Genomic DNA, 27,772 nt, shown 5'->3' on the forward strand with positions numbered 1-27,772 from the left:
ACCTCAAGTCATATTTATAACTCAAGACAAGATGGCTTTAAGACGGTTTCATCTTTGGACCCTATTCTTAGCAGTTTATCTAAAAAACTATAACATAATACATCAAGGAACATTTATTCATTTTATTCTGTAATTAAATACATACTGTAAGTGCAAATAGTTAAGAGTCCAGGGTCTAAGAACTACATTGAGTATAGTTGAACATTGTACAAAGTTGGACAGTTAATTCAAACAAGCTAAATATCATCAGATACTCCTCGTTGTCATAGTAGTCAAACAACAGTACCTAAAACATGAGCTTGTGTATAGTTCCTTATAGTTATACAAAAGCAACAACAAAAGAAACTACAATTACCACATCTAATACGCCTATTGTCAAATTATTATGTGCTTGAAAACACCGAAAGGAAATCCATTTTTTATATATATATAGACATATACTGAGAAGCCCCACCAGCTAACTCAGAAACATGAAGCAGTATTTAACATTGGCAACAGAGCAATTCTGTGGGCATATCATTTTTTTTGTGCCAAACCTTAGTTTGTTTAAAGCACTGCAACAAAAAAAGATTTGCGTGAAAAAAACTGCACAAAATATATCAAATATTATTTACTCAAGGCTGACTTCATGCACTTAATAACAAGCAACACAAAAGAAAAGTCTGGTTCCTTTTTTGTTTAGAATTCTGTACTTGGCTACCTAGACAGAAGATCTTGAGCATAAGTGATTTACTGTGTGTATTAGTGTGTTAATTGTTCTAGACGCGTGGGGTCAGGGACTCTCCATTGTTTGGTTTCAGAGAACACCTAGACGACAGTACAACCCCAACAGATAATGACATGGCTCCCCGACAATGATCAAGCTGTCTGCCTCCGAGTCTGAGCTGGACTCTACTGTTAACTAGACTCGGGTCTACTCTTCCTTTCGCTTGGCCCCGGGGATCTTCGCCTGAATCCTGTTGAGACATGGGTTCAATCAGTTACTGTACTGCTAACGTCACAGTGTGATCATACATCTCATTGACCTTTTCCACACTGCAAAAGAAAATGAAGGGGGCACTTAAAGCACACGTCAATATTGTGTAATTTGTTGAAGAAAATGACATGACGACTGTCAATGGAAACCAAAATTAGCAACTGATTGAGGTGAAAATAAAAGTAAACAATTGAAATCACAGGCTGTTCCAACTTGAATTTCATCATGGCAACTCATAATGTGACTCAGTAGTGTGCATGGCCCCCACGTGCCTGTATGCCCCCTCCGACAGCATTTGGGCATTCTCCTGATGAGATGGCGGATGGTGTCCTGGGGATCTCCTTCCAGACCTGGATCAGGGCATCAGTGAGCTCCTGGACAGTCTGTGGCGCTACTTGGCAGCGTCGGATGCACCGATACATAAGAGGTTTTCAATTGGGGGTTCAATTGGTTTTCAATTGGATTCAGGTCTGGGGAACGTGAGGGGCAGTCAATGGCAGTCCATTGGCTAGCATTTGGAGGTCTGTGCGACCCTCCAAGGATATGCCGCCTCAGACCATCACTGACCCACCGCCAAACCGGTCATGCTGGATGATGTTGCAGGCAGCATAACGTTCACCATGGCATCTCCAGACTCACATCTGTCACATGTGCTTCTGGTGTTCTCTGGCGAATGCCAATCAGGCTGCAAGGTGCTGGGCTGTGAGCACAGGTCCCACTAGAGGATGCCGGGCCATCATGCCACCTTCAGGGAGTCTGTTTCTGACAGTTTGGTCAAAAACATGCACACCAGTAGCCCGCTGGAGGTCATTTTGTAGGGCTCTAGCAGTGCTCCTCCTTTTCCTCCTCACACAAAGGAGCAGATACCGGTCCTGCTGCTGGGTTGATGCCCTTCTACAAACCTGTCCAGCTCTTCTTGTGTAACATAATGTCTCCTAGTATCTCTTCCATGCTCTTGAGACTGTACTGGGTGACAACAAAACTTCTGGTGGCACGTATGGATGTGCCATCCTGGAGGAGCTGGACTGCAACCTGAATGGGCTGTAGGTAGTGACAAGAAAACTAGCAAAACTCAAAAGTAAAGAAGAATCAGTCAGGAAGGATAAGGAGAGAGCAATTGTCTGAGGCCACCACCTGCACAACTATTCCCTTTTTGGGGGTTGTCTTGCTGTTGCCTCTCCAGTGGACCTGTTGTCACATTCATTTGCACCAAAACAGGTGACATTGATTCACAACCACTTATGCTTCCTAACTGGACAGATTGATTTCCTTGAAGTTTAAATGACTTGATGTTATACTTAGATGATTACCCTTAATTTTCTTTTGAGCAGTGTAGTTCATATCAAGATGATGAAAACTACCTATTTTTTTAATATGTTGGTTGCAGACACAACACAATGTTCATTCTTTAATGAAAACCATAACTAGAGAAGAATTACAACTCACTTCCCCACCACAGAGTTCACTTGGGTCCGTATTAGTCCCACGTATTGGTCAATCTGTGCCTGAGGTGAAGAGACAAAGAATTTAGATTAAACAACATTTGTGATTAAGGAAAATGTATTCTAAAGAGTAAATTCTTACCTGGTGTTTCTCATAGACAATGGGCATGCTGAACATAGACACCACAGCTGTAGGAAGAGAAGAAAAGACACATTGACATTTTACCTGGAGTGTCCCCCTGGGAATACTCAGTGCTGTGGAAAGTCTTAGGCCATCTAAGAACATGTTTTAATCTATTTATCCAGGCAGTAAGTGTTTATTTGTACAACTGTGTTGTACAAACTGATAACTTGAAGAAGATTGAAGAAACCTGGCAAATTAGAGACAAAGATACGTGGAAGATCCAAATGCGGTCTACATCTGATGCCCACTACGTGCTTACTCAGCATGTGACTGTCTGGCACCAATGTGCACGCTTCAACCGTTTTACAACAAATGGCCTTGTTAAGAAACCATACTTACACACTTCTCTCCTGCTTGTTGCCTTCAAGAAATGTTAATCAGATTAAGACAGTTTTATGAGTCTTTACTGCATTTTCTTTACTGAGTCTTCAACATGGCCAATTTCTTTATTTAATGAATTTTCTAGCCATTTATCAATATATTGATTAGCTTCTGGACAACATGAGAAATTGTACTGTTTTAATGTTAGATAGTATTTTATAAGCAAATACTTGTCAGAGAAATATAATAAAGACAGCAAACTTAAATTAATACTTTGAGCATAGTTGTTGATAAAATGGGCACTGGAATTTCTTGAAATTGATCTTGTTAGGAAACAAACTTTAACAGAGGACTAAAATAAATTGCTAATGCTCAAAAGGCTTAAACACTGAATAATAAATCCACTGTGATACAGTATTGTATTGATACTGATTGAGGAACCAAATGCTAAGACGAGCCAACTGTAAGACTGTCTGAATTCATCTAGTCCGTTCGTTTGGGTCAGGTCGTGCTGCTCGTTGTGTGTTATCTCTGCGTTGGGGTTGTTGATATTGACCAACATTGCGTAATTGTGATGTGTGCTTATTGCGACCCCCTCCCCTGATTACAGTTACATCGCGCAGACTGGCTACATGAATGAGCAGATGGAGATAGGTTTCAATATGAAGCATTAAATCAAATGTTGTACAATTAGGGTTAGACCGTTAAGATTAAACACGAGCTGTTTCTCAGGCCGAATACTGTGCGTGCCGTGGACAGCAGACAGGTGACGGGCTGAGCAGAACAGCAACAGTAGCTGGTCAGGGGAGGATCCTTACCCAGAATAAGCAGAGTCAGGCCATTGAAGAGAGCTCCCACGTAGGTCAGCAGCCACATCAGCACAGCGAACTGCAAAACAAAGGGGAAATGTACTTCACTCTTGGCACCACTTAATCAAACACCCCTGCGATTGTTGGGAGTGTGTATCTGACAAGTGGTTTGGCCACAGGTGCCAGGCTTTTGACAGCGGGGCCGTTACAGACATTAAGGGGTGGAGTGTGGGTAAAGGGGGCAGTGAACACCACCTCGCCACTGTAAAAGCCCCAGGGAAATAGACTGACCTTGAGCGAGTCAATGAGGTCCTGCACTAGAAACAGCCGGCGGAGCTCCTTCATACAGGTGTTGGCGTAGAGCAGAGCCTTGTCGGCGTATTTACCGATCTGATCCTGGGACAGGGAGATCTCCATCTCCAAGTAGGATCTGTAGGGAAACAGTAGGACAGACCGCTGGAGTCCAGGCTGAACTGATACCGGGACACCGACTGAGTGAATGCAAGCGGCAGATGTTAGAGAGGATCACCCAGGGATCCTTGACTGTCTCGGACTCACTTGAAGGGGTGTCCCTCATCGGTCTTCTGCACGGCCTGAAGCACAGACTTGTAGATCCTGAAGCTGATGGTGGCAGAGAGGGTGGCCAATGCTAAGTAGGCCCCGACGCTGACCACACTGAACTGGGTCAGGGAGAAGAGGAGAAGGAGCACGCTGCCAAATACAGCTCCTGAATGCTTCACATTCCTCCAGTAGAGCAGGTCAATGGCTAGAGGGCAGAGACAGGAGAGCATGGATAGGATCCAGGGTTAGGCTCACGATTGACCACTATGACCCAGAACCCAGTATTACTGATGACCAAGACCGAGAATTGCAGTTACAGTATCCTGACCCAACTGTGGGATTACCTCAGCGTGACACAGTAGGGTTTTTCTAACAGAATGACCTCAGTGCTCGATAGTGGTTCCTACCATTTCAGTGCTGTGATATCAATACAGTCTGGTAATCCTGTGTGACCCGGGCATTTAGTTCAGACAACAGGAAGTCCTCAGAGACCCCCAATGTGTGTGATTCCTGCCCCAACCCATTTCACAAAGCCTGGATCAAGCTCTCGTACACGTCGGTGTGACCGCGTCAACATGCTACGACCCACTTTCAGGGGAACCCTATCTGCATAGGGATGAGTGTTGTTTTCACTAGCAGAGGTCAGCACCTGGCTTGGTCACACACACTAAGCAAGCCTGCAGTAGCCTAACACAACCCGGTTGTCCAGCAGCACAACTGCACTGGCCCTTCACAGAGCCGGGTTAATTATTTCCCCGTGGAGCTAGTGGTAGAAACATGCCGAAGATAACAGCTCAAAGTGACCTGGTCATTCCGGAGGTCTGCAGTCAGAGGGACGTCATCACTGTGAGAGCTGACAGGCCTACTGGGGACAATTGGAATGGAAAACCTGTCTGAAGCCATAAGGCGCGCTGTTGAACACCCCACGATGACACAGCCTAACTAGGCAGTGAGTGCAGCGTTCCGGTCTGCCTCAGGTGACCCACAGAGCCTTCTCCTGTATTGGCTGGAAACACGGGCTTGTTTCCATGAGAACAGGGGATGGTTCAGCCTACAGTACAGCAGAATCCTCCACATCCTGTTACTCCCAGCAGCCAGCTGCTGTATTTCAACACTGGGCTGTTGATGTGACACCGGCCATCACTCGGTTCAAACGGTAGATGAAGCCTGTGCCACTGCCGGTTCCCCCTGGGTGTCTTCTTCCTCCCTAAGCCCTACTGCCCGTCCGGTCTAATTTTAGCCATGGTGCTGTGAGCAGCATAGAAATGACGGCCATCTTTATTTGCTACCATAGGCATCAGTGGATGCCAAAAATGCATTCTAAAACAGGGTGCTGAAAGGGCGCTCGTTTTGTCACCACTGACCCACTATGCGAGGGACAGGTGCACATTTTGCCACAGCAATCAGCCAAAATAATCTAGACCGAGCAGCCTTTCTCAACAACCAATACTAACTGACCTCTGTCCATGTAATCAATAACTAATCATTCAGACTGGATTCCCGCCCCATTAATCTCTCACCTTCCGTCTCTGTACAGTATATGTGACTGAATACCACCGACTGTAAACCCTGTGCCACTGTCACTAGTCAGAAACACTCTAAAGGATGTGCCATTGATCATCAGAATTGCCTAAATGCTAATCAAAAAATAGCATTCATACAGACAGACCAAGCGAAGCAGCTGTGCTGTACGACACACAAGCAGGACAGCAACGCCGGAGAGACTTGACAAACAGCGGCGATTGTGCCTTGTGATCTGATCTACAGATTGGACAGACAGAGAGGAAAGCGTTAGCTAGTGCGGTAGAAGCGTGAGTACTGACCTGCGGCTCCCATGGCTGAACAGGGAAAGAGGCAGCTGCTTCATCCACAGACAAAAGGAGAGCACTGAAGGGGCTCCCCCCTCCCCCCTCGGGTAGGGGAGGGGCATTAAGCACACAGGCTAATCATCGTTGGTCTAGGCAGGGGGACTGGAGAGGAGGCGGCGTGGGGAGCGGTTGACAGAGAACCAAGCGGCGATCCAGCACACACCCTCTCTTTTATACCCGGGCTTTAAAGCACAGCCCCACTGACAATTGGCCGAGACTGTCTACCAGGCGAGGACAAAAATAAAGGGGACTGTATCCGATAGGGAATGGTGGACTGGTGTCACCCTCCAACAGGCAATAAGAAGTTTTTGCACTCATTTATTTATCCTCAGTTGTCTATATACAGCATATGACTTCATTGGCAGTACAGCATCTTTTGAGTGGGTGTTGCAGCATTTCTGCAAGGTCTGTGTGGGTGATATAAGCCGGTATAGAGAGGATGAGAGATGCTGGCTGAAATATACTGCCCTAATAAAACACTTCAGCTCTGTCAAGATCTGGTAAGCACCTGACTGATACGGTTACCATAGTTACAGTGCTCCATTTTCTCCGCTCACTAAGAGAGAAAGAGGAGGAAAGGAAAGACATGGAGGGTGGGCGGGAACAAAAACGCTCCATGGGGAACAGAAACAGATTCACTTATTCTGTCTGACTAGGAGAAATGATGGACACACAACGTCTGTGGCGACAAACACCCAGCCACTCCCTTTAGAGTGGAACACAGAAGGACAAAGAGGCCTTAAACACAGGCTGGCAGCGGCCAAAACAAGAGAGATAAACACTGAACATTAAAAGACTAAACACCCATATTAAAAATTATGCAAAGGCTGCAATCAAGACAAACCATGTCAGACCTTTTTTTTTTAATACCTTTAACCAACAATATTTAGGTGAAAAATAAATTGATAATATAAAAAAGGTCCATGTCTTTGTTGCCTAAGCGTGCACGCCCTTTATAATGGGCTTTGTGACAAAGGTAATTTGTTGTCGCCAGACATCATTGTAGCGATTCTAATCATCCCTAAATAAAATCTGCTGTTCCTGTATGATTTCCTTGGTTTCTTGGTTGTATAATGTAGAAATAGCCATGCTCCACAAAGAGCAAACAAAGGATTGACAGGATCTTATTGAATGGAAATGGAGGCAAAATGGCACCACCAGCGTATGGCAAAGATCAAGATGTGGGCACTCGTTGCATATAACAACGCTTTGGCGTTTTCTCCACTGAGTGATGAGTGAGTTAGGGTTAGGGTGAAAAGACCATCCAAGCCTGTATATATTTTGCAACAAGACACATTTAATCTCCCAAACCCATGTGGGACAATATGTTATGGAAGGTAGAATTTTATGGCCTAAATTCCAAAAGATAAACTCGGTGTAAAGCCAACACAGGTCATCAGCGAAAGAACAGAGTACCTACACAGTACCTAATACCAAGCACGGTGGTGGCAACATCTTGCTATGTGGCTGTTTTGTTTCTTTTCAGAGAGGACAGGAGCTCTGGTCAGAATAGAATGGACAATGAATAGCTCCAAATATCAAGATATTTTGGTGCAATCACCTCTGCCGGAAAGCTTAAGTTATAGAAGAATTTCACCTTTCAAAATAACAACAGATGGAAATGACACAGCCAAATCCACCAAGAAATGAGTTCCGAAAAGGAACATCAATATCCTGGAATTGCAGTCACAGCCTGGACCTCAATCCTATAGAAAATCCCTGGACTGTCTTAAAGAAGGCTGTGCACAGATTATCCCCTTGCAATTTGAATGAGCTTAAACTTCTGCAAAAAATAGTGGAATAAAATAGCATATCCAAGTGCTAGGTCGATAAAGGCCTATCGAAACAGACTTACTGATGTAATCCAAGCAAAAGTTGCTTCCACAGCATTAATGAGTGTGTACACTTCTGCAACCAAGGCATTGTTCTGTTTTTTTTCTCCAGAGAAATGATCCATTTGTCTATCACCTAAATACGATCTGAAATGATTTGTCTTTGTTTCAGCCTTTACATCAATGAAAGCTGCATTTTAATAAGGATGTGTAGACTTTTGATATCCATTGTGCATCATGGACAGTGTGCAAGGAGTTTTGAAAATGATGTGTATTGAAACGGTTAGCGCTTAAATACAATTACAAAAAGGCTTACTGGAGTTGGATGACAGAGTTGGGTTTGTCATCCAAAATGGTAATCATTGACTAATTATGAATCATCTAAGTCTGTATATAGCCTACGGTGGCTTTTTACTGACACAATACTTGATCTCCATGAAATGTTTAGCCTTTTCTGATCAAGGAAGACTACAGGTAAACAATACCATTTCAAACATCCTATTTCCTTGTGTTAGGCCTAGTGCAAGACAGAGGAAGCTTTGTTTCCACATGGAACCCTAGGTATTGTCCTCCCGACTACCGAGTACATCCATGGGTGGGGTTTGCTGTCAAAATCTCTGGTCTAACACTGAGGATTGTTACTGTCCCCCTGCTAGCTTGAGCATAGAAGGTGGAACTAGAACATAGCATAGCACTCAGGCAAACCTTGATCCTGATGTTACAACACTGTATCATTTCTCCTTAGAAAACATGGAATGTTTTTCACTTGCTGTATTTTTTTTGTGGTCAGATGCTGTTCTGCATTTTTGGGAACAGGCAGTGAACTAGTTTGTGCCTGACATAGTTAGCTTACAAAAGTAATGGACACTTATGGTAACTTATTTAGCCAAACCTGTATGCACTGCTTCAACTGCAAGTTCAAAATAAATTGGTACATTTTTACCCTTCGGGGTTTCACTGTGAACTTTTTAGATGCAAATATAGGACAGTGAATCACTGTTTAACAAACTCCCTCAGACTGACGACATATTACATAATATTTACAGACAGCCTAAAACCTTATTCCAGACCATTGTGAAAGCTCAGTAAATCACAATGCTTAGTGACTGAAATTTTAATACATTATAAAAAAAAGTCTAATGAAAATGTAGTATAACCACTGGCGTATACGACTCCTCAGTAAATAAGAGGTTACTAGGCAAAAAAACAGTTTCATTTGCGAGACATTATATTATCCATTCTAAATATTTCTTAAAATCACCCACTGTCTTTCACAGGCAGACCAAACAACTAAATGTCTCTCATACACACAACATAATACATATGGCTGCTATAGAAAAGGACAGCCCTTGGAATTACAATGGGCAGGAAGAAGGGGGATTGGTCTTTCTCGTTGTTCCACAGGCGTAACTATTGCACACCACAATGGATGAAGAGGCAGACGGAAGCTGCACCTTTCCCTCCCCATCACTGCAAGGTGCCATGGCATCCAATGAGACTGATGTCACCAGGAAGGGTGTGCCATGGTTGCCATGGAGACTGTCTGTCAGTGCTGTCCTTATGCTCCACAGCCTTGCACAAAAAACCCCACAAAAAAAACGCTCAAAGCGTCCGCCATTAAAACAGCCCCCCCCCCCGCCCAACACAGAAGCCTCAGACCGGGAGGGGGACAACAGTGACACACCCTGGGCCACGTTAATAGACACAAAACAGACGGCTCACAGTGTGTGTGCGTTCACAACAGCAGCGTCTGACGCCCAGCCCTCCCCATCCACCCGCCCGCCCGTCAGCCAGACATTCCTCCTTTGTCTCCTCACTCGGAGGACAGACGGAGTAATCAGGGCGTGTCTGCGGTGAGGCAGCGAGGGGGGTTGAAGGTAAACAGCAACCGGATCACCCGGGCCCTGGCTAGCACACGCCACGGATACCCCCGCAAACACACCCAGTACACACTGGCAATGCTCACCGTGGAAACGCCGCGGCCCCGCGCTTTGAGCATGAACAGCATGCATAAACACCTCACACATATGTATACATGACCACAGCACAGCCTAGAAAACACACACTCCTAACACACACACACCGACACAACTAACACGTCAATACCCTGGCCTTTCCAGCTGCTCCAGGAGCACTCCTTCTTGGTACCGTCCTGCATGCTGGTGATCAGTAATCTCCCTGGTGTCCTTTTCTCTCAGTCGTCTCTATTTTCTTCCAGATCTTCCTCTTCTCGTGTCACAGACTCACTCACTCACTCATCCCACAACGGCATGAATGGTTGGAAGGATGCAATGAGGGAGCGCTGCGGAGACGAGAGGGAGGGAGGGAGGCAAGGTTTCCAAGGTGCTGGTGCTTCGCGGAGCACACAGACTGATGCTGTGAAGCAGTGCTAGAGAGGACAGGAGGAGAGGGAGTGTGTGGGGGGGGTGATCGAATGGTAAACACCACACCACAGTCGCTACTGCAGCAAATCATCCATGCAATGATTTAGTGCCCGAGGGGGGAAGGCTTTTTCTTGACAGGGGAGGTAAGCACTATTTCACAATAAAAGTCCTCGTGCTGATCCTGATTCTCAAAGCAGACTCGGGATTTGGGGACAGGGATTGGCGGTGAAAGAGTTAACTAACATGCCCCAGTCAGTCAAAAGCAGGCAGATGCACTGTCACATATTTCATAGCCCGCCCCTCATGCTTCGATTTTTTTTTTGTTTGTTGGTTCTTTATCATCATTAATATTGTATGAAAAATTACTTACAGATAAGGTACCAGGCTGAAATGACTATTTAAAGAAACTGACGTCATCTTTCATAGCATTGAGCATTGTGGGTAATAGGCTACTGTTAGAGTTGCCAAGGAAGATTCTGGAAATTAGCCACCTTCTCTGCCCCAAAATAATGCTGAAGCTTGTTATGACTCAAATACTGCATACTTTTAAACGTCTCCCTAATTATTTAGCAGACTAAGCTGCTGGTCTTTTCAATCATTTAGGAACATACATATTGTTTCCTATAGTATAGTCCTATATGTTTTTTTTAGGTTTACTGCCTTCAGACTCGGTTTAGGCTTCAGGTTTCCCCACCAGGCTTCATTCACAATGCAGAAGGGATTACAGAGCTCTCTGGACTTAACGTGATGGGGGAATGTACCGAGCCATGTGCAACACAGACAGCACCACACCCGAACCGTGTGGATTGGACAGAGAATAACTATAATATGATTCATGGTCTTAAACCCCCCCCCCCCTCCATTTTAGTGAGATTGGTACAATCAGTCGGTGCACAGACAGCCGTTGACACCCTCTCACACCTTCTGCTCGCTGCAACCTTTAAAAAGCTCTCTGCCACAGCAACAGCCAATGGGCGAAAGATAAATATGTGAGCCTGTGCCTTGTGCTCCCCTTCGGATGGTGTTGCCATAGCAACCGCTCTGGAGCTGCACAGGCTGTGGTACATGATGTCAGCCTGTCCTCTGCCGCCAGCAGCACACACGCACACACGCACACACACAGACCTCTGGTCTCCAGAAAGGTGTCTGCACCACCTAGTGGTAAAGGAAGAGGAACTACAGCATACGGCTTGACCCAGTTTAAGGAATTCCAGAACCTTCTGTGAGTGTCTGTTTGTAAACACCAGCAGAGGTGAAGGGCTTCAGCTTTTCCATGAGCACATTATAAATGTTTCCTATCTACAGATATTCCCCTGTGGCCTGCCCTTGATGGAGCCATTAAATAAGAACTAAAATCTGCTATTTCCGTCACTCCATTTAGATCTGCACATCCAATGGATCTTTCAAAGCCAAATGTCTTTGTGTTTGTGTCCCCGATGTGACATCACATGGTCAAAAATTCCCATTGTGCACAACAAGGATGCAAAAGGAGCAAACAAAGGAAAGACAAAAATAACGAATGCCAACCCGAAGCTACTGACTGAATGTGGTGCAAAGTGACAGGCTGGCATGATCTCTGGCGTGACCTGTGATGACACATCTGCCTGGTTGATGATGCCGCTAGAGTGTAAAGACATACAGCCAGCTGAGGATGTAGGAGTGGAGGAGTCAGTGCCATCTCTAAAAAATAAATATAGACAATATATTTCCACTGAGTTTCATAGATTCATATACAAATCATCAATAATGTAGTTGCTTTCAGCCTCCGTGGACTCATGGGAAAAATGTTTTGTGACTGTACCTACCACCTACCACCAGAGGGCACCAGATCCTGAAATCATGCAGCAGCTCCCAATCCAAGATGCTCACACCCACCACAGCACAGGGGGAACCAGCCCTCTCACAGCAAAAAACCCTTTCAATTCCTGGCCTTGTCGACACAGCCAAGGAAACCACACACAAGGGCCCTCCATGCTATCTTCTGATGCATCACACACTCAGGGTAGTACAACAGTAAGTCAGCAACCTGCCGTATCAGAGGGATTCCACTGTCATACCAACAGCTCGTAAAACACATGCAAAGTTACTACTATGAAAACATGGCAACGACACAGTCACTGGAACCTCCACTCAGAAACAAATGCACCAACAGACATCATACTACCTGTTCCATAAGCTGGTACAGCAATTTCTGGAGTGCTGTGGTGATATAATGTAGAGGCAACACAGCTGCAACAATGAAAGACATGCGATAACACGACTTCAAGGAGAGATAGCAGTACAGCTTTATCATTTCAAACTGTACTGTACTGGTTGGAATTCAGACTGAAATGGTTCGTGGACAGCTCTGGTTGGCTACCCAGTACTATACAAATTCTGTGTGAAAAGATGACAAGGACTTACCTTTCTGTTTGTCAAAGCCCCCCATAAAGGCTGGTCCTGGAGGCTTAGCCAGGTCTCCTTTCCCTTCTGTGACGTGTGTGCTGTCCTGTAGGGGCCTCTCCAACCTCACCTCCGGGGGTACAGATGCCGTGGGGGGCTTGGGCTTGGCGGGGCGATCCTCCTCCATCTTCACGGGGCTCTTGCTATTGTCACTGGATGATTTTGTCACGGAGCTCGTGACAGGCTCGACCGGGACCACCTCTGGGGGGGGGCGGGCAGAGGGCACAGAGGTGGGAATCAGAGGCAAAGGGGCACTGACCGCCTTTTTAGGGTCGGAACCCTGTCTTTTGGGACTCTCCTCATTGGCCGACTCGATGAAGAGCTCACTATCCAGCTCCGCCTCCCTCTCCTCCCTCAGAATGCTGTAAGATGTGGGCCCCTTGGCACTGGGAGGGTTGTCAAAGGATGTGGGCCCCTTGGCACTGGGAGGGTTATCAAAGGGGTTGCCAGCCTGGGTAAAACCTCCCTTGCTGCTGGGTGGTTTCTCAAAGGGGTTGGTACTGGACCTGATGCCGGAGGGGCTCTGCAGTGGAGGTTCTTCAGACACCAGCTCTATCTCAGAGTCCCCAGACTCCGCACTGCTCCCATCCTGTTCCCTGGCCTTGGCTGAGGATGGGGCTGGCTTGTTGCTAGGGGCGCTCTTGAACAGGTCTTGGGAAGGAGATTCTTTTTCTGCAGAGGGAAAAAAGGGGAATTAGGCATTAAATGAATCTTTAAATTCTATGCATTTGTACATTTGTAAAAGTGTACTTTACATATACAGTACCAGTGAATATGGGTGTGTCCAGAGTTTTGACGGATAATGTATGTATATATAACACTGTAACAACTTGGTATGACGCAAGCAGTGGACGGGCAATAGCCTACCTGTTGGGGACATGTTGGGGGAAGAGTTTGGGCTGTCGTCCTCGGGCTCAGACAGAGTAACAGTCGGTACACCCTGCAGGCCCAGGCTGAGGATGTTGTCAGACACGCTGGGCTGTGGGGGGGTGGGTTTGGCAGCAGGAGGGGGGAGCGACTCGGTCAAGGTGATTTTCACAGGGCTAGCGGGCTGGGGGGTGCCCAGGTTGCGGTAGGAGCGGTAGTCAGACAGCTCCTCGTCCTCAGATGGGTCTTCTACGTAGGGAAAGGAGTGAGAGTCCAGCGCTGGACCCAGGTTCTCCTCCTCTTCATCTTCCTCTTCCTCGAGTCCTGCATGACTCTTATCCATGTAGCCCCCTAGGGAGTCCATGCCGGACAGCCCAGTATCCATCAGGCTATGCAGGGTCCCTTGGCTCTGTTGTTGGTTATGGACATCATCACCATGGCTGATATCCATGTAGTTGTAGGCTTCAGTCTTAGACTCTGAGCCCCCCAGCAGGGACTTGGGCATCTCATCAACTAGGTCATTGGTCTTCTTGGTGTTGGAGGAACCAAAGATTCCAAAGGAGTCAAAGTTATCCTGAGAAGGGGGGCCAGAGGGGCATTTCAGATCATCAGACAAGTAAGAGGCATCTTGGCCTGAGGGGTAACTCTGATTGGACAGGAGAGACGTGTACAGGTCAACATCATCACTCATGGGCTTCCGGAAAAGGTCAGACATGGCGCCACCTAGGAACAGAAAGTTAGAGGACGGACAGTGAATTTAATCACATACCCCAGACAATGTGATTGGTTTTAGTGTCAACAACAGGGGGACAAATATAAGACTACTGCATCAGAAATGTCTTCAAAACAACTTCTAATCAACTGTTGACACTAATAATAGGATTAAGTAACGTGTTTACTTCAGGCCTGATAGTGGAGATTGTGGCGAGACAATGGGAATCAGCTGGGAGATGGCGGTGCAGATCTGTGATGCAGCACTAACAGAAGGCACTTGTGCCCTGAGTGGGACAAAGGCGGATTGTTCAAACCCCAAAACTCATCCTGCCGGATCTAAATCCTCAGACAGTGAGGTGCGGGGGAACGGGCTCTCTATTCTATTCACATCTCTATTCATACATGTCCTCTGACAAGATGGCTGATTGGCACTGAGGCACACGCACACACACGCACACACACACACACTATGTACTGTACCCTGTCCTTTTCATTTTCTTTTTGTAACTTTCCAGCTAACATACATCATGACCAGTACAGCATACCACATCATGACCAGTACAGCATAATACATCATGACCAGTACAGCATACCACATCATGACCAGTACAGCATAGCACATCATGGCCAGTACAGCATACCACATCATGACCAGTACAGCATACCACATCATGGCCAGTACAGCATACCACATCATGGCCAGTACAGCATACCACATCATGGCCAGTACAGCATACCACATCATGACAGCATTACAAAGCCATCCTAACAACAGTACAGTTGTTAGAAAGTTAGGAAGGAGTCCTCTTTTGTTTACATGTCTCATCAACTGGTAAAAAAAAAGGTTAATAGGGCAATAAATGGCAAATTCTGTGGGAAAGTCGGCCTAAGCATGAATATTTTTTTTTTACTACGTTCATAATTATGTGGGAAATCAACACTATATTTGAAAAGTTTAATGGAGAAGTTTAATGCATTTGTGCAATTTCAACATAAGAGGCCAAGTTATTTAATTGCTTTTTGGAAAAGTCAGTGTTAGGAAGATGATGGGAGTTTTTGTGTATGCGGCTTGTTTTACAGTAAGATGGGGCTGGTCAACACTATCCAAGGATTTATTATGTGTTGGCACAGGAACTTTGGCCATCCCCTATTCTATCACCTCTGTAAAGTAGTGATACAGTTAGGTCCGGAAATATTTGGACACTGATACAATTTTCATAATTTTGGCTCTGTATGCCACCACAATGGATTTTAAATGAAACAACCAGGATGCAACTGACATGCAGACTTTCAACTTTAATTCAAGGGATTGAACAAAAATATAATATGAAACGCTTAGGAATTGCAACTATTTTCATTCACAGTCCCCTTATTTCAGGGGCTCAAATGTTGGACAAATTAACAATCATAAATAAAATGTTCATTTTTTAATACTTGAGAATCCTTTGCAGGCAATGAATGCTTGAAGTCTGGAAAGCATGGACACCACCAAACTCTGAGTTTCCTCCTTTGTGACGCTTTGCCAGGTCTTTATTGCAGCTGTATTCAGTTGTAGTTTGGTCATGTTTTATCTTCAGCGGGTGAAATGCATGCTCGATCGAGTTGAGATCAGGTGATTGAATCGGCCATTGCAGAATATTCCAAATCTTTGCCTTAAAAAACTCCTGGGTTGCTTTCGCAGTATGTTTTGCATCATTGTCCATCTGTAAAGTGAAACACCGTCCAATCAACTGAATTTGGCTGAATCTGAGCAGACAATATATCCCTATATCCCTATACACAATTCATCCAGCTGCTTCTGTCTTCTGTCACATCATCAATAAACAATAGTGACCCAGTGCCATTGGAAGCCATGCATGCCCATTGCCTTTACAGATGATGTGGTATGCTTCAGATCATGAGCCATTCCAAGTCTTCCAAGTTTTTTGGAATTTTGATGTATAATACTTGTTCTGAGATGTATCCTCCAGACCTTTACAGTAAGGGGAGAAGGTCAACCTTTGGAAGAGCATCCAAAAGAAAACAAGGCAACAGTAAACGTCCTCCCATAAAAATGATGCATCCTCTTGCAGTCATTTTCTTAGTTCCAAATTTCTATTGACACATCATTTACCCAAGTTTAATCAAAACCAAGAGAGTGGTGTGTGAGTATGGGGTAGCGTGAAACAACCCAACAGGCATGTATAGACATGATAAAGCATCGCTACCTAATGCTCCTGATGCTAGCCAGCCATTTGGAGTCAAGGGCAAACCATGATATAATTACCTAACAATAGTTTTTCTTGGGCAGACCAGCTGTGAGAGGTATATATTGAGTAGAAGTGAGCTATGTCCAATTTTGAGAAAAGTTTGTCACCTTGACACGCCTCACTGCTTCTGGCTCACTGTAATTTGGAGGGTATGCAGACTTTTTAACAGGGGTCAATTAATTTTTTCTCTGTTGCCATGTTTTGTTTTATGATTGTGCCATTCTGTTATGACCTACAGTTGAATGTGAATCCCATAAGAAATAAAATATGTGTGTCTTGCCTATTCACTCCTGTTTTCTTTACAAATGGTACATATATTACCAAGGGTATGCAAACTTTTGAACACAACTGTACATCCACTCTGTAATATCATGAATCTCATACATTTATAAGAGTAATTGTATTATCTGACCCTTTTATATTTTTATTGTTTTCTAAAGAAATGAACCAGCAATGGAGTCATTGTTGTCATTATAGGTACTGTATAGCTCATAGCTAGCCATCAACAGTATTCTTTGTACATGAGTACACATTAGTTCCATTATTAAACATTCTGTTGTTGATATAACTACACGGAGCTTCTTAAATAATGACTCCAACACTGTATATGAGATGAAAGGGATGTTAAAATACATTGCATTTACAGTCTAAACAATTAATTAGGTGGGAAATATTAAATTATCGCTTGCATACATCAGCCTGTTATTCTCTACTTTCTTCTTGAATCTTCTCTTTTCTCGCAATGCATTATGGTAGTTATAGTTCAATCATTACATATAAACATAAATATCTTATTGTCCTTGTCCATGTATCAATACATCAAATGAATAATATTTAATCCAGTAAATAATATTTCTATCAATAATTTTAAATAACTGTAACAATGAAAGTTACAACAGTTGTCCACGTTATTTCAGCAAAAATGTAATGGCTGAGTTAAATGTTGCATTCTCGCTGTTTAAATAGCATAATGGTTAAAGACACACATAGAAAAGTCTACCACATAGAAAATCTCAGATCAAAACCAGCCAGGGACAAGAACATTCATCCTTTCTAATCGTGGGCCGGCTGAACTACTGTAGGCTTGTCTGGTTCCTCAATAGGCGCCCAGTGGAATGGAAACGGTTGGCTCACAGGACTTTCTTCCCAGGCATTTCAGGTATTTAAAATAAAAACCTCCCCCAGGGGATGAAGGCTGAGTGCCCTACGGGACAGGATGTCCCGTCCCTCCCTATCCTTCCGCTAAGGGCCACCCGCCTGTTCTGTTCTCTACTGGACAACGTCTGCAGTTTTCACATCAAACACTAGGCTAGAAACTTGATGCAGAGACTCAAGACAAACACTCTACACCAGAAGGACATGGTGAGATTCTAAGAGACACACTGCAGTCAGTTTCGTACAGAGTACGGACACGCCAGCGTAGGAAATGTCTGAGCCAATGGCAACAGCTGTGGTTTCTAGAGTTCAGTGGGGTTCATGAAGCCATCTACTGACAGACAGCCAGACTGCTCCTGTATAATCCTCTTAAGGCCTCCTTTGCCATCCACTGAGTTACACTGACTATATGGTATAGGGCAGAACTCTGGGCTCACGCAGACAACATGCAGTGAGGAGAGGCTGGAACAGGCTCCGCCGGCCCCCGTTGACCTCCAGACGGGGTCACACGCCCTCTGGTCCACACCGCTGGCTGCTCTGCACACTGACAGTGACGAGGCACTGAGCCATTGCTTGCTAACAACCCCCCGAAGGCGTCTCCGCCGCTGAATGACAAAAGTGGACGCACTGAGTGATGAGCAGACAGACATCGGGGCAGCGGTGGCTGTAAGAGGCAGGACAGACAGACATCGAGGCAGCGGTGGCTGTAAGAGGCAGGTCAGACAGACGAGGAAGCTGTCTACTGAGCCACATCAGCAGTGGCATCAGTGGCCGTTGTGGCGCAGCAGCAGGACTCAGACACTGGAGAAAAAACAACACAAGGCCAAGCAAGTGCTTCAGCCCATCCGGACAGGACCAGATGTGACAGCAGTGTCATTCTTGCTTCAGAATTTGCCACATCACATAATCGTGCTTCTGAGTGGATAACACAGTTAAATAAATAATTCCTGGTGGATGCGTTGTGAAAGGGCAGTCACTTTGTTATCCTCGCCACAGCCAACACAGCTATTAGCCTAATGCACCCTGACAATATTGCTGCTACGCTAATCTCATGCTTCTCCAATTAGTGGCTGGAGACTAAACCGTGATAACACATGACATCATGAGTATGGACTATTACATAGGATTCAAAGCCACTCTGAACCACATATAAGCTGTTGCCCCAGACTCTGGCACTTGATCTCTTGATTTGAATGAATGACAGTAACAAGGCTCAATCAACTAAAAAATTGGCAAAATATATTTTTTGCATACATTTTTAAGTAGTGAATAAATGTTCCCATAGTTTTGTTACAAACATTGTTGCGTTAATTTGAAAATGTGAACACTTCAGGCTTGGCATCTGGACTGAAGCCAACAACTCACAAATACAGTGCTGATAGGAAACCTTATAAAATGAACTTATTATAAAAAACTTTTTGTCAAATGGCAGACACATCAATCATGTAACTCAAATAAGACTCTCTGTTATCGGCCAGTTCACGTTTTATTAAACCTCCGTCTTCACCTTTCACCTCTGTCCCCACTTAGGTTCGGGACACTTATGGCGGAAGCGCACGTGAACATCAAATGGAGGCCAAGTGTGGAGAGGTGGGAGGAGGGGTTTGTTTGGGATTAGGAACACATCAAATATGCTTCTTTCTAATTATGTTTCCATGTAACAATTGCCAGAGGATTCTGAGACACCAGAAGTATTGGAATTGCCTTTACTCTGTTTGCTTATCTGTTTACCCATCGGCTTCTTAAAAGATTATGATGGCTGGACAGGCGAAACATTGTTATTGCCAACTGGGATGAGAAGAATCTATAAAAAGTCATCCTAGACACAAGAGTTCCTACTGCTTTCAAGTTGTGAAGTCTATAGAAGCTGCCACCTGTCATTTATCGATCCTGGATAAGTCCTTGGGTGAGTGGAATGATGACGATAGGTTATTTGAAGATCCAGACTGAGTGTCTCTACAACCGGCCAGCTTTGGAGCCCAGCTGCCAATTAAAGTATCTTCACTTTCATTGCCAGAGTTAGACACACACATGGATTCAAGGATACATAGTACAAAATACAAAAACAAGTACCTTTCTTTTGTATGTAGTCAAATGTGAAGTGTATTCAATTTTGACTACATGCTGAGTACAGTAGTTGGGTCTATTAACTGCAAACAGCCCTCTGCATCAAATCATCAACAGATGTGGACAGGGAGTTAAATGTTAAGAGAAGCCTAGTGCCAATAAATCAAGTGCAAAATCAAAATCAAATCAAGTCAATTAATCTCTGTTTTAGCTTAAAGATTAAAATGAAGCACAATGCTGTCTGTGTGGAGCGACAACATTTACAAATATTTGCTTAATCTGTGCCCTTCCCTCAGCAGTAGCTAGTATAATTGGCCCTGGAAGCTGAAGAAGACGAATGAGATAGGAAGGCAGGATGAAGCAGGATAACCAGAGGGGCCCCATGTCCTTCTTTCAGGCTGCTAGGCAGGAACACTAGCAGCAGTGTCCTGCGTCTTCATCGTGCATTCTCTGGGCCTCTGGGAATAAGAGCAGTGCAGAGATCTTCCTGGTTGATGAACATACATGTGAGCAGTGCAGAGATCTTCCTGGTTGATGAACATACATGTGAGCAGTGCAGAGATCTTCCTAGTTCATGAACATACATGTGAGCAGTGCAGAGATCTTCCTGGTTGATGAACATACATGTGAGCAGTGCAGAGATCTTCCTGGTTGATGAACATACATGTGAGCAGTGCAGAGATCTTCCTGGTTGATGAACATACATGTGAGCAGTGCAGAGATCTTCCTGGTTGATGAACATACATGTGAGCAGTGCAGAGATCTTCCTGGTTGATGAACATACATGTGAGCAGTGCAGAGATCTTCCTGGTTGATGAACATACATGTGAGCAGTGCAGAGATCTTCCTAGTTCATGAACATACATGTGAGCAGTGCAGAGATCTTCCTAGTTCATGAACATACATGTGAGGAGTGCAGAGATCTTCCTAGTTCATGAACATACATGTGAGCAGTGCAGAGATCTTCCTGGTTGATGAACATACATGTACTGCTCTGTGCAGCAGGCCTACATGCTTTGATGAACATACATGTGAGCAGTGCAGAGATCTTCCTAGTTCATGAACATACATGTGAGCAGTGCAGAGATCTTCCTGGTTGATGAACATACATGTACTGCACTGTGCAGCAGGCCTACATGCTTCCTCCTAGTTATGGAGAGGTCCCAGACAGAACACCCCGTCTCATTCTTTTTGAGATGCAGAAGAGAAGGAACTAGCAACCCATGAGTCAAAATAAGGCATTTGTCTGGATGGGAGATGCGTAGAAGGGAAATTACTGTCCTACTATCTTTTATTTTCATGTCTGGATGGGAGAAGCATAGAAGGGGATATTACTGTCCTACTATCTTTAATTTCCATGTCTGGATGGGAGAAGCGTATCAGCCCTCCATAAAATAACAGCACTCCTCTCAATACCCCTAGTTCTAGTACTTTTGATTTTCATTACCACTATTGTTCATAAAATGTGATGGTTTCTGATAATCAATATTCATCAATTTGCAGGTATTGGAATGACCCACATGACTGATGAGTCAAAATGGCTGACATAATGATTAGACATTTTTTGCTAGGTCTTCTCATGTCTTCAAGACAATTTCTCCTTGAGCATTAAACTGATGCCCATATTGGAACTCAGTTCACAATCAGTTTTCAGCAATGAAAATAAGCTTATTAGCAGTTGAAGTCAAAATATATATCAAACCGTTATAAAAAGCAAAAATTATATAAAAAGCAAAATGAACAACCAAGACAAAAGTCAATGGAAAACACCAGAGAATAAAGTGAGTGAATGCCGTTCAAGACTTAACCATCCATCCTTAGAACAAAAGCTGTTCAATTGAGGCTGTCAATAGGCCTACATCTGCTACCTCCAACTCTGACATCCATCCCCAAGTCAACAAAAAAAACAATACCCACTTACAGTTGTGCTCATAAGTTTGCATACCCTGGTTGATACGGTACATTTTGGCATCGATTGTGAAAATATGACTGATCATGCACAAAACTGTCATTTATTTAAGGATAGTGATCATATGAAGCCAGTTATTATCACATAGTTGTTTGGTTCCTTTTTAAATCATAATGACAGCAGAAATCACTCGAATGGCCATGATCAAAAGTTTACATACCCTTGAATGTCTGGCCTTGTTACAAACACACAAGGTGACACACCCAAGTGAAAATGGCAATTAAAGGTGAATTTCCCACACCTATGGCTTTTTAAATTGCAATTAGTGTCTGTTTTTATAAAGATATAAAAAGATATCCAAAGCCTTGCAAATGCCAGTCAGTACTGTCCAATTACTTATTAATAATTGGAAAATTCAGGGATCTCTTGATACCAAGCCAAGGTCAGGTAGACCAAGAAAGATTTCAGCCAAAACTGCCAGAAGAATTGTTCAGGAAACAAATAAAAACCCACAGGTAACCTCAGGAGAAATACAGGCTGCTCTGGAAAAAGAAGGTGTGGTTGTTTCAAGGAGCACAATACGATGATACTTGAAATAAAACGAGTTGCGTGGTCGAGTTGCCAGAAAGAAGCCTTTACTGTGCCAATGCCACAAAAAAGCCTGGTTACAATATGCCCAACAACACCTTGACATGCCTCACAGCTTCTGGTAGACAATTTGCATTCTTCTGCACGCAAGCTGAGCATGGGACCCTCTTGGACTTTCATGCATGACAATGACCCAAAGCACAAGGCCAAGTTGACCCTCCAGTGGTTACAGCTTTAAAAGGTGAAGGTTCTGGAGTGGCCATCACAGTCTCCTGACTTTAATATTATTGAGCCACTCTGGGGAGATCTCAAATGTGCAGTTCATGCAAGACAACCAAAGACTTTGCATGACTTGGAGGCATTTTGCCAAGACAAATGGACAGCTACACCACCTGCAAGAACTATTACAAAAGACTGCACACTGGCATTGATGCTAAAGGGGGCAATACACAACATTAAGGACTAAGGGTATGCAGACTTTTGAACAGGGGTCAGTTCATTTTCTTCTTTGTTGCCATGTTTTGTTTTATGATTGTGTCATTCTGTTATGACCTACAGTTGAAAGTGAATCCCATAAGAAATAAAATACATGTTTTCAACAAATGGTACATATATTATCAATTCTCCAAGGGTATGCAAACATTTGAGCACAACTGTCCCTAAAAAGCTAATTGATAGATGCTGAAAAAATAACAGTCACAAAGAAAAAGACTGAAGAGACTTCATTAGAGGAAGAAATATAATGTCCAGGTCAACTATGAGGGGAGATGAGTTTTGGGGGCAAGGCTTTGGAGCTTTGAGCTAGAATATAGCATGAGAGTCACAGATGAAACAGATTTACAGGTATTGAGATGCTACTGCACCAAAGAACATCAAATAAAGCGTCCGTGTTCATATTTCCTGTATTACATATAACACCAGTTTGCAAGGATCCACAAACTGAAATGGAGAAATAAGAGTCCATATTGACTCCAGTGAAAACTACAGCTGTATACTGTCAGAAAGTAAAGGAAACCTACTTCTGCAGGTCACACCTACCCTGCACACAATCATTCGCCATTAGTCAATTCCTGTCTGATGGTCATACATCTCAGGAAAGGAATAAAACCAACTTGTATCTGGCCTATACAATCCCCTTAATTAGAGGCTTGTAGTGGAACTTCAACCAGGCATCCTACAGGAAAGAGGTTTAATAACAACCTTAATTAAGCTGACTAGGTTATTGCATACGTTAATGACACAGCAAATTCGGTGATATAATTTTATATATTGTGTTGTAAAAATGTGAACTATAGAAACTATGGAAAATATAGATTTTTTAAAATATGTTCTCTTCTAGGCCCACTGAGCCTAGAACAGAAAAAGCATCCTGTGTGGTTCCAAGTTATTCGCTATTCTGAATACAGCATAAGTCCACATTGGCCCATATTCATTTTCTGTGAGAATAATTCATTTCACAGCAAATGCTGAGGCTCTTTGAGTTTAAGTAAGTTGTATGTAGAAGTAAGCTGACAAAAAGCCCTTAAAATCCTCAGGTAAGAGTGAGAGTGCATGGAGAGGTTTCAGGACCAGGGTCCTGGACAGGTCAGAAAAGGCAAGAGCTTTTCTATCCAAAAGCTAACCCTAAATCTGACTGTCCAGTGTCTGCTTAGTTGAAAGTGGCATAGCCCTATAAAGCCCTACACAGTGTCACACTAAATTACTTTTATATTGCAGGCAGGGCCCAGTAGGCATGGCAAAAAGGCAGTTATGTTTCCCTTTTGATGATTGTATTAAACGGCTGCAGTGTGTGTGCGTGCGTGTGTGTATGTTGACTGCATATATATGTGACTGTGTGTGTCTGTTTCAGTGAGTATTGAGTGCGTGGGTGAATGCGTGCGTGTTTGGGAGCAGGTCCTCCCTCTGTCTAGAGCTGTGAAGCCACAGAGGGAGAAAACCATTCACCATTCCAGATGCCGATAGAATCGTTGTGTAAACTAAATGTTTTCAAGACAGCTTCCACTAAATAGCATAAACAATACAATGTCTCTGAATCAAGTATGTTCCATTAAATCCCACGCTTACTAAGACACATCATGAAATCAGACTAGAAGCTTGATATGCTGTGAATGCTGCTTTGTTTATGTAGCAAAAATATTAATTTGCTGGCCAGCAAAACACAGACTGATGGGGCTGAAAGAGCTCCAGAAAAGGGCCTGTGTTATGAAGAGAGTGAACCAGGCATGGATATGACACACCATCTTATGAATATTTCAGAGGGACTGTGAATAAAAATGTAAGTGTAGGGCTCGAATTTCCTCGTCTCCAAGTGCATGGTGAGCCCTGTTTCTCCAGGATTAAAAATAGCTGCATGAGCTGAGCCCTACTGAAGTGGGTGACGGACTTAGAGTTGAAGCGTGAATGATGCTTCCACAAAAACACTTAAGGTGACGGCACCCTGCCTCATCAATGCGAGTGCATCAAGGTTCACTAGCATGTTTACAAGTGAGATGATATGGGTACTAATAGCGTAACATTTAAATCAAATCGTAAATAATGTACATTTTTATTGTTCCACAACCCTAAGAGAACTGTTTATTTTGATAGAAACACGTGGAAATCTGTCCTGCCCAGTATCACAAACTTTGGCATCTTAGGCAGGTAGCCTTTTTAATCAAACAATATTTGGTTACAAAAGGCTATTTTGAAAATCCTTGTGGGAAATGGGAAGGTTGGAAGTCTGACATGATTAGGTGCATTCCACATCGCAGCTGACTTTAAAGGAATGGTGAATGGTGAATCTACATATAACCTTGCATGATAAATAAAATCTCAGTTAAAATGTAAATAAGTGAGTCAATCGCAATTTACCCATAAAAAGACTATCTTGTTAAAGTGCGTTTGAAATTGGAACAATTCTTAAACTAATCAAATATTTTTTTTAATAAAGGATTTAGTGTATCCTTAATGTTGTAGGGTGAGTTGTCAATAACTGATTTGTTGCCATCTTGTGATTGAAACTGAGAAATCCCTAGGTGAAACATTCATAACAATGGGGGAAGTGGGAATTTACCACATGACAGGGAAAACTCTACTTGTATGGCCATCCAACTGCTAATTACAAGAGGGATACTACAAAGCCTGAGCTCCAACTCTTCCCACTTACTGACCTCAGATGATACCTACTGAGCAAGTAACCGTGATGAAAGTATTTTTTATGAAAAGCAATATATTAGAAGGGAAAGCCCTAAGTTTGCTTAGCTTCAGAAACAGCGCATTCCGACCAACTCCCCCTCCACTCTGTCGAGTTTCAAGTTAGTTTGAAGTTGAATCAGCACAATGACATAATGATCCCAGTTATAACACGGGGTACCATTAATGTATAACATACACCACTGAATTAAGTCATGAATGTTTAACATCAATGAAGCAGCACCATTCTTCATATCGACCATTTTATTTCAATCAGTTTAAATTCATAGGGATACATTTTCTTGAGTTATATTGCAGTGTTATTTATGTAGCCTACCGTATATTGAACAAATTTTAGAATAGGCTAGATCGTACATACAGACTATAGCATATAGCCCTGTGTATTTGGAGTAGTGGTGGGGCCTGTTGAATTTGATCTGCACATGCACAGAAGCTTCGGGAAGCTCCCTGGATCTTTTTATCAAACGGACAAAGTTACCAACAAAGTCAGAGTTGCAGCCACTTTGTAAATAATATAGTTTTATATGCATACAATGCATCAAATGGATTGTCTGCTTACACATGTTGACTAGGTCTGACAATTTCAATATTATCAATATTATTTTCAATCTGCAAATTAATACAATAAAATGTAACAAGACACATGCATTAATGTTTATTTGTATTGTTATATGGTATTTTTCAAAACGAACACTTAGTGCACAGATAAATAACTTCAAAAACTAATTACAAGGTGTACTCAAACCTGTATTCCTATGATGTTCATTTAGAAAAACTGGTCCTGAACAGTATAATAACTTAAATTATAAGGTGTTAAATTATAAGGTGTTAATTGACCAAATCGATGACAAACATTTCTTTAGACAAAATGACCTAACTTTTTAAACAAGCATTAGATAAATGTTGTTTATTACAAGGATTGTAGTGGATGGATAAAATTAGAAAGTTAGTATGTTGAAGTGATCTTACTCTTTTTGTTTAACAGAAAATGTGAACAGCAGCCATTTTAATAAAATGGCCGCCCTGGTTGACTGACAGGCTTACAAAACGGTTTGATACATTTTAAAACATTTATCAGAATAGAAGCACAATTGTTTCACCTTTCCGCTAGACACAATGTCCAGTTTTAATGTTATAATAACAAACATTTTCATTTAAAGTGAGTTGCTGACCCTTGTTAATGTGTGAATCTTGCTACTACAGTATTTCTCTGCCTAATGTTTTCTTTCTGCAGAGTCATTTCCATTTTAGACGTATACGTCCGCAAACAAAGCATTGCATTGACTTAAATCCAAATTTAAAAGTCTGTACTATTATGTAGATAACTAATGGATGTCGATTCCATTTATACTTTCAAGAAAATGTCCCTGATAAATCCATGATTGGGTGTAGATTCGATCTCCTAAACTTTTCATGACTTAGTTAGAAAGTACAATGTCTGGTATAGTGCGATGACGAAGCTTCCATCTGACTGCTTCATTCTACACCCAGACGGCTGTCTGGGTGATAGCATGGGAAGTGTAAACAGACACATTTTGAATACGCTCTATGTACGACTGTAAATCCACATAATTGTAGGCTACCGATTATATTATTGATAAACCACTTTACCTGTAGATGCAGTTTCCATAGCAACGGGAGGCCTTTTGCCATCGTCCTCAAATTGATGGAATTGTTGTTCCAGGTCGCTCGTCTCCTCCCTGCCTTTCGGTTTTAAATCTTCACGTAGCTCTTCAAATCGTGTTGGGGTACTTCCAAACAGGCCATTTCTTTCATAATCGTCCCCAAACCATTTCCCCTCCGAACCTAGTTCGTCAATGGGCTTCGAAGACATGCTTTTGGGGAGAGGTTGCGCGAGAGATAAGAGGCACAAGCTGTAACGCGGTCCGCACAAAGTGGGTTAGTCAATAGAATAAAAGAGCGAAGTATTATATGAAAGACGACTTTACAAATGTATAGATAACTTGATCTTGTAAAATCCTAATGGCTGCAATGTCCAGTCCGAGAGCAAGCGAGTGAGGTTGATTGTTTTAGTTCAGCGCTTCATTGCTGACGTCATCGTATCTGTATAGCTTATGGTTGGCACTTATTTGGGGCAGAGAACATTCGGTTAACTGTTTCAGCATGACCATATCAAAAAAGTGTGCTAATACATAATGGAGTCCATACAGGGTGTTTCTAATTGTACACCATTTATAAACTTAAGACTTGA

The 27,772-nt window shown here is 43.2% G+C and overlaps 2 protein-coding genes across 4 annotated transcripts in view; one reads left to right on the forward strand and one right to left on the reverse strand.

Annotated features, from left to right (window-relative positions):
- Positions 1–98: 98 nt before the first annotated feature.
- On the reverse strand, positions 99–27,632 carry rtn1a (reticulon 1a). Of its 3 annotated transcripts, XM_010878835.3 has the most exons (9): positions 27,172–27,632; positions 13,687–14,409; positions 12,781–13,491; positions 4,291–4,498; positions 4,024–4,162; positions 3,742–3,811; positions 2,561–2,607; positions 2,423–2,481; positions 99–956 (listed from the first exon to the last, which is right to left on the reverse strand). In XM_010878835.3, exons 1-9 carry the CDS (start codon positions 27,392–27,394, stop codon positions 914–916), a joined length of 2,223 nt encoding a protein of 740 aa, XP_010877137.1. In that variant the 5' UTR covers positions 27,395–27,632; the 3' UTR covers positions 99–913. The 3 variants fall into 3 exon arrangements, with proteins under 3 accessions (XP_010877137.1, XP_010877138.1, XP_010877139.1); XM_010878836.4 differs by lacking the exons at positions 12,781–13,491; positions 13,687–14,409; positions 27,172–27,632 and adding an exon at positions 10,100–10,483 and having other exon boundaries at positions 108–956; XM_010878837.4 differs by lacking the exons at positions 12,781–13,491; positions 13,687–14,409; positions 27,172–27,632 and adding an exon at positions 6,117–6,467 and having other exon boundaries at positions 108–956.
- Positions 26,583–27,772, forward strand: part of lrrc9 (leucine rich repeat containing 9) — a 29,004-nt gene continuing 27,814 nt past the window's right edge. The window contains exon 1 of the mRNA XM_034297579.1: positions 26,583–26,610. The gene's annotated coding sequence lies outside the window, so the exon portion shown is untranslated. The remainder of the gene's footprint in view (positions 26,611–27,772) is intronic.

This window comes from Esox lucius, chromosome 15 (assembly GCF_011004845.1).
Source record: "Esox lucius isolate fEsoLuc1 chromosome 15, fEsoLuc1.pri, whole genome shotgun sequence".
NCBI lineage: Eukaryota > Metazoa > Chordata > Actinopteri > Esociformes > Esocidae > Esox > Esox lucius.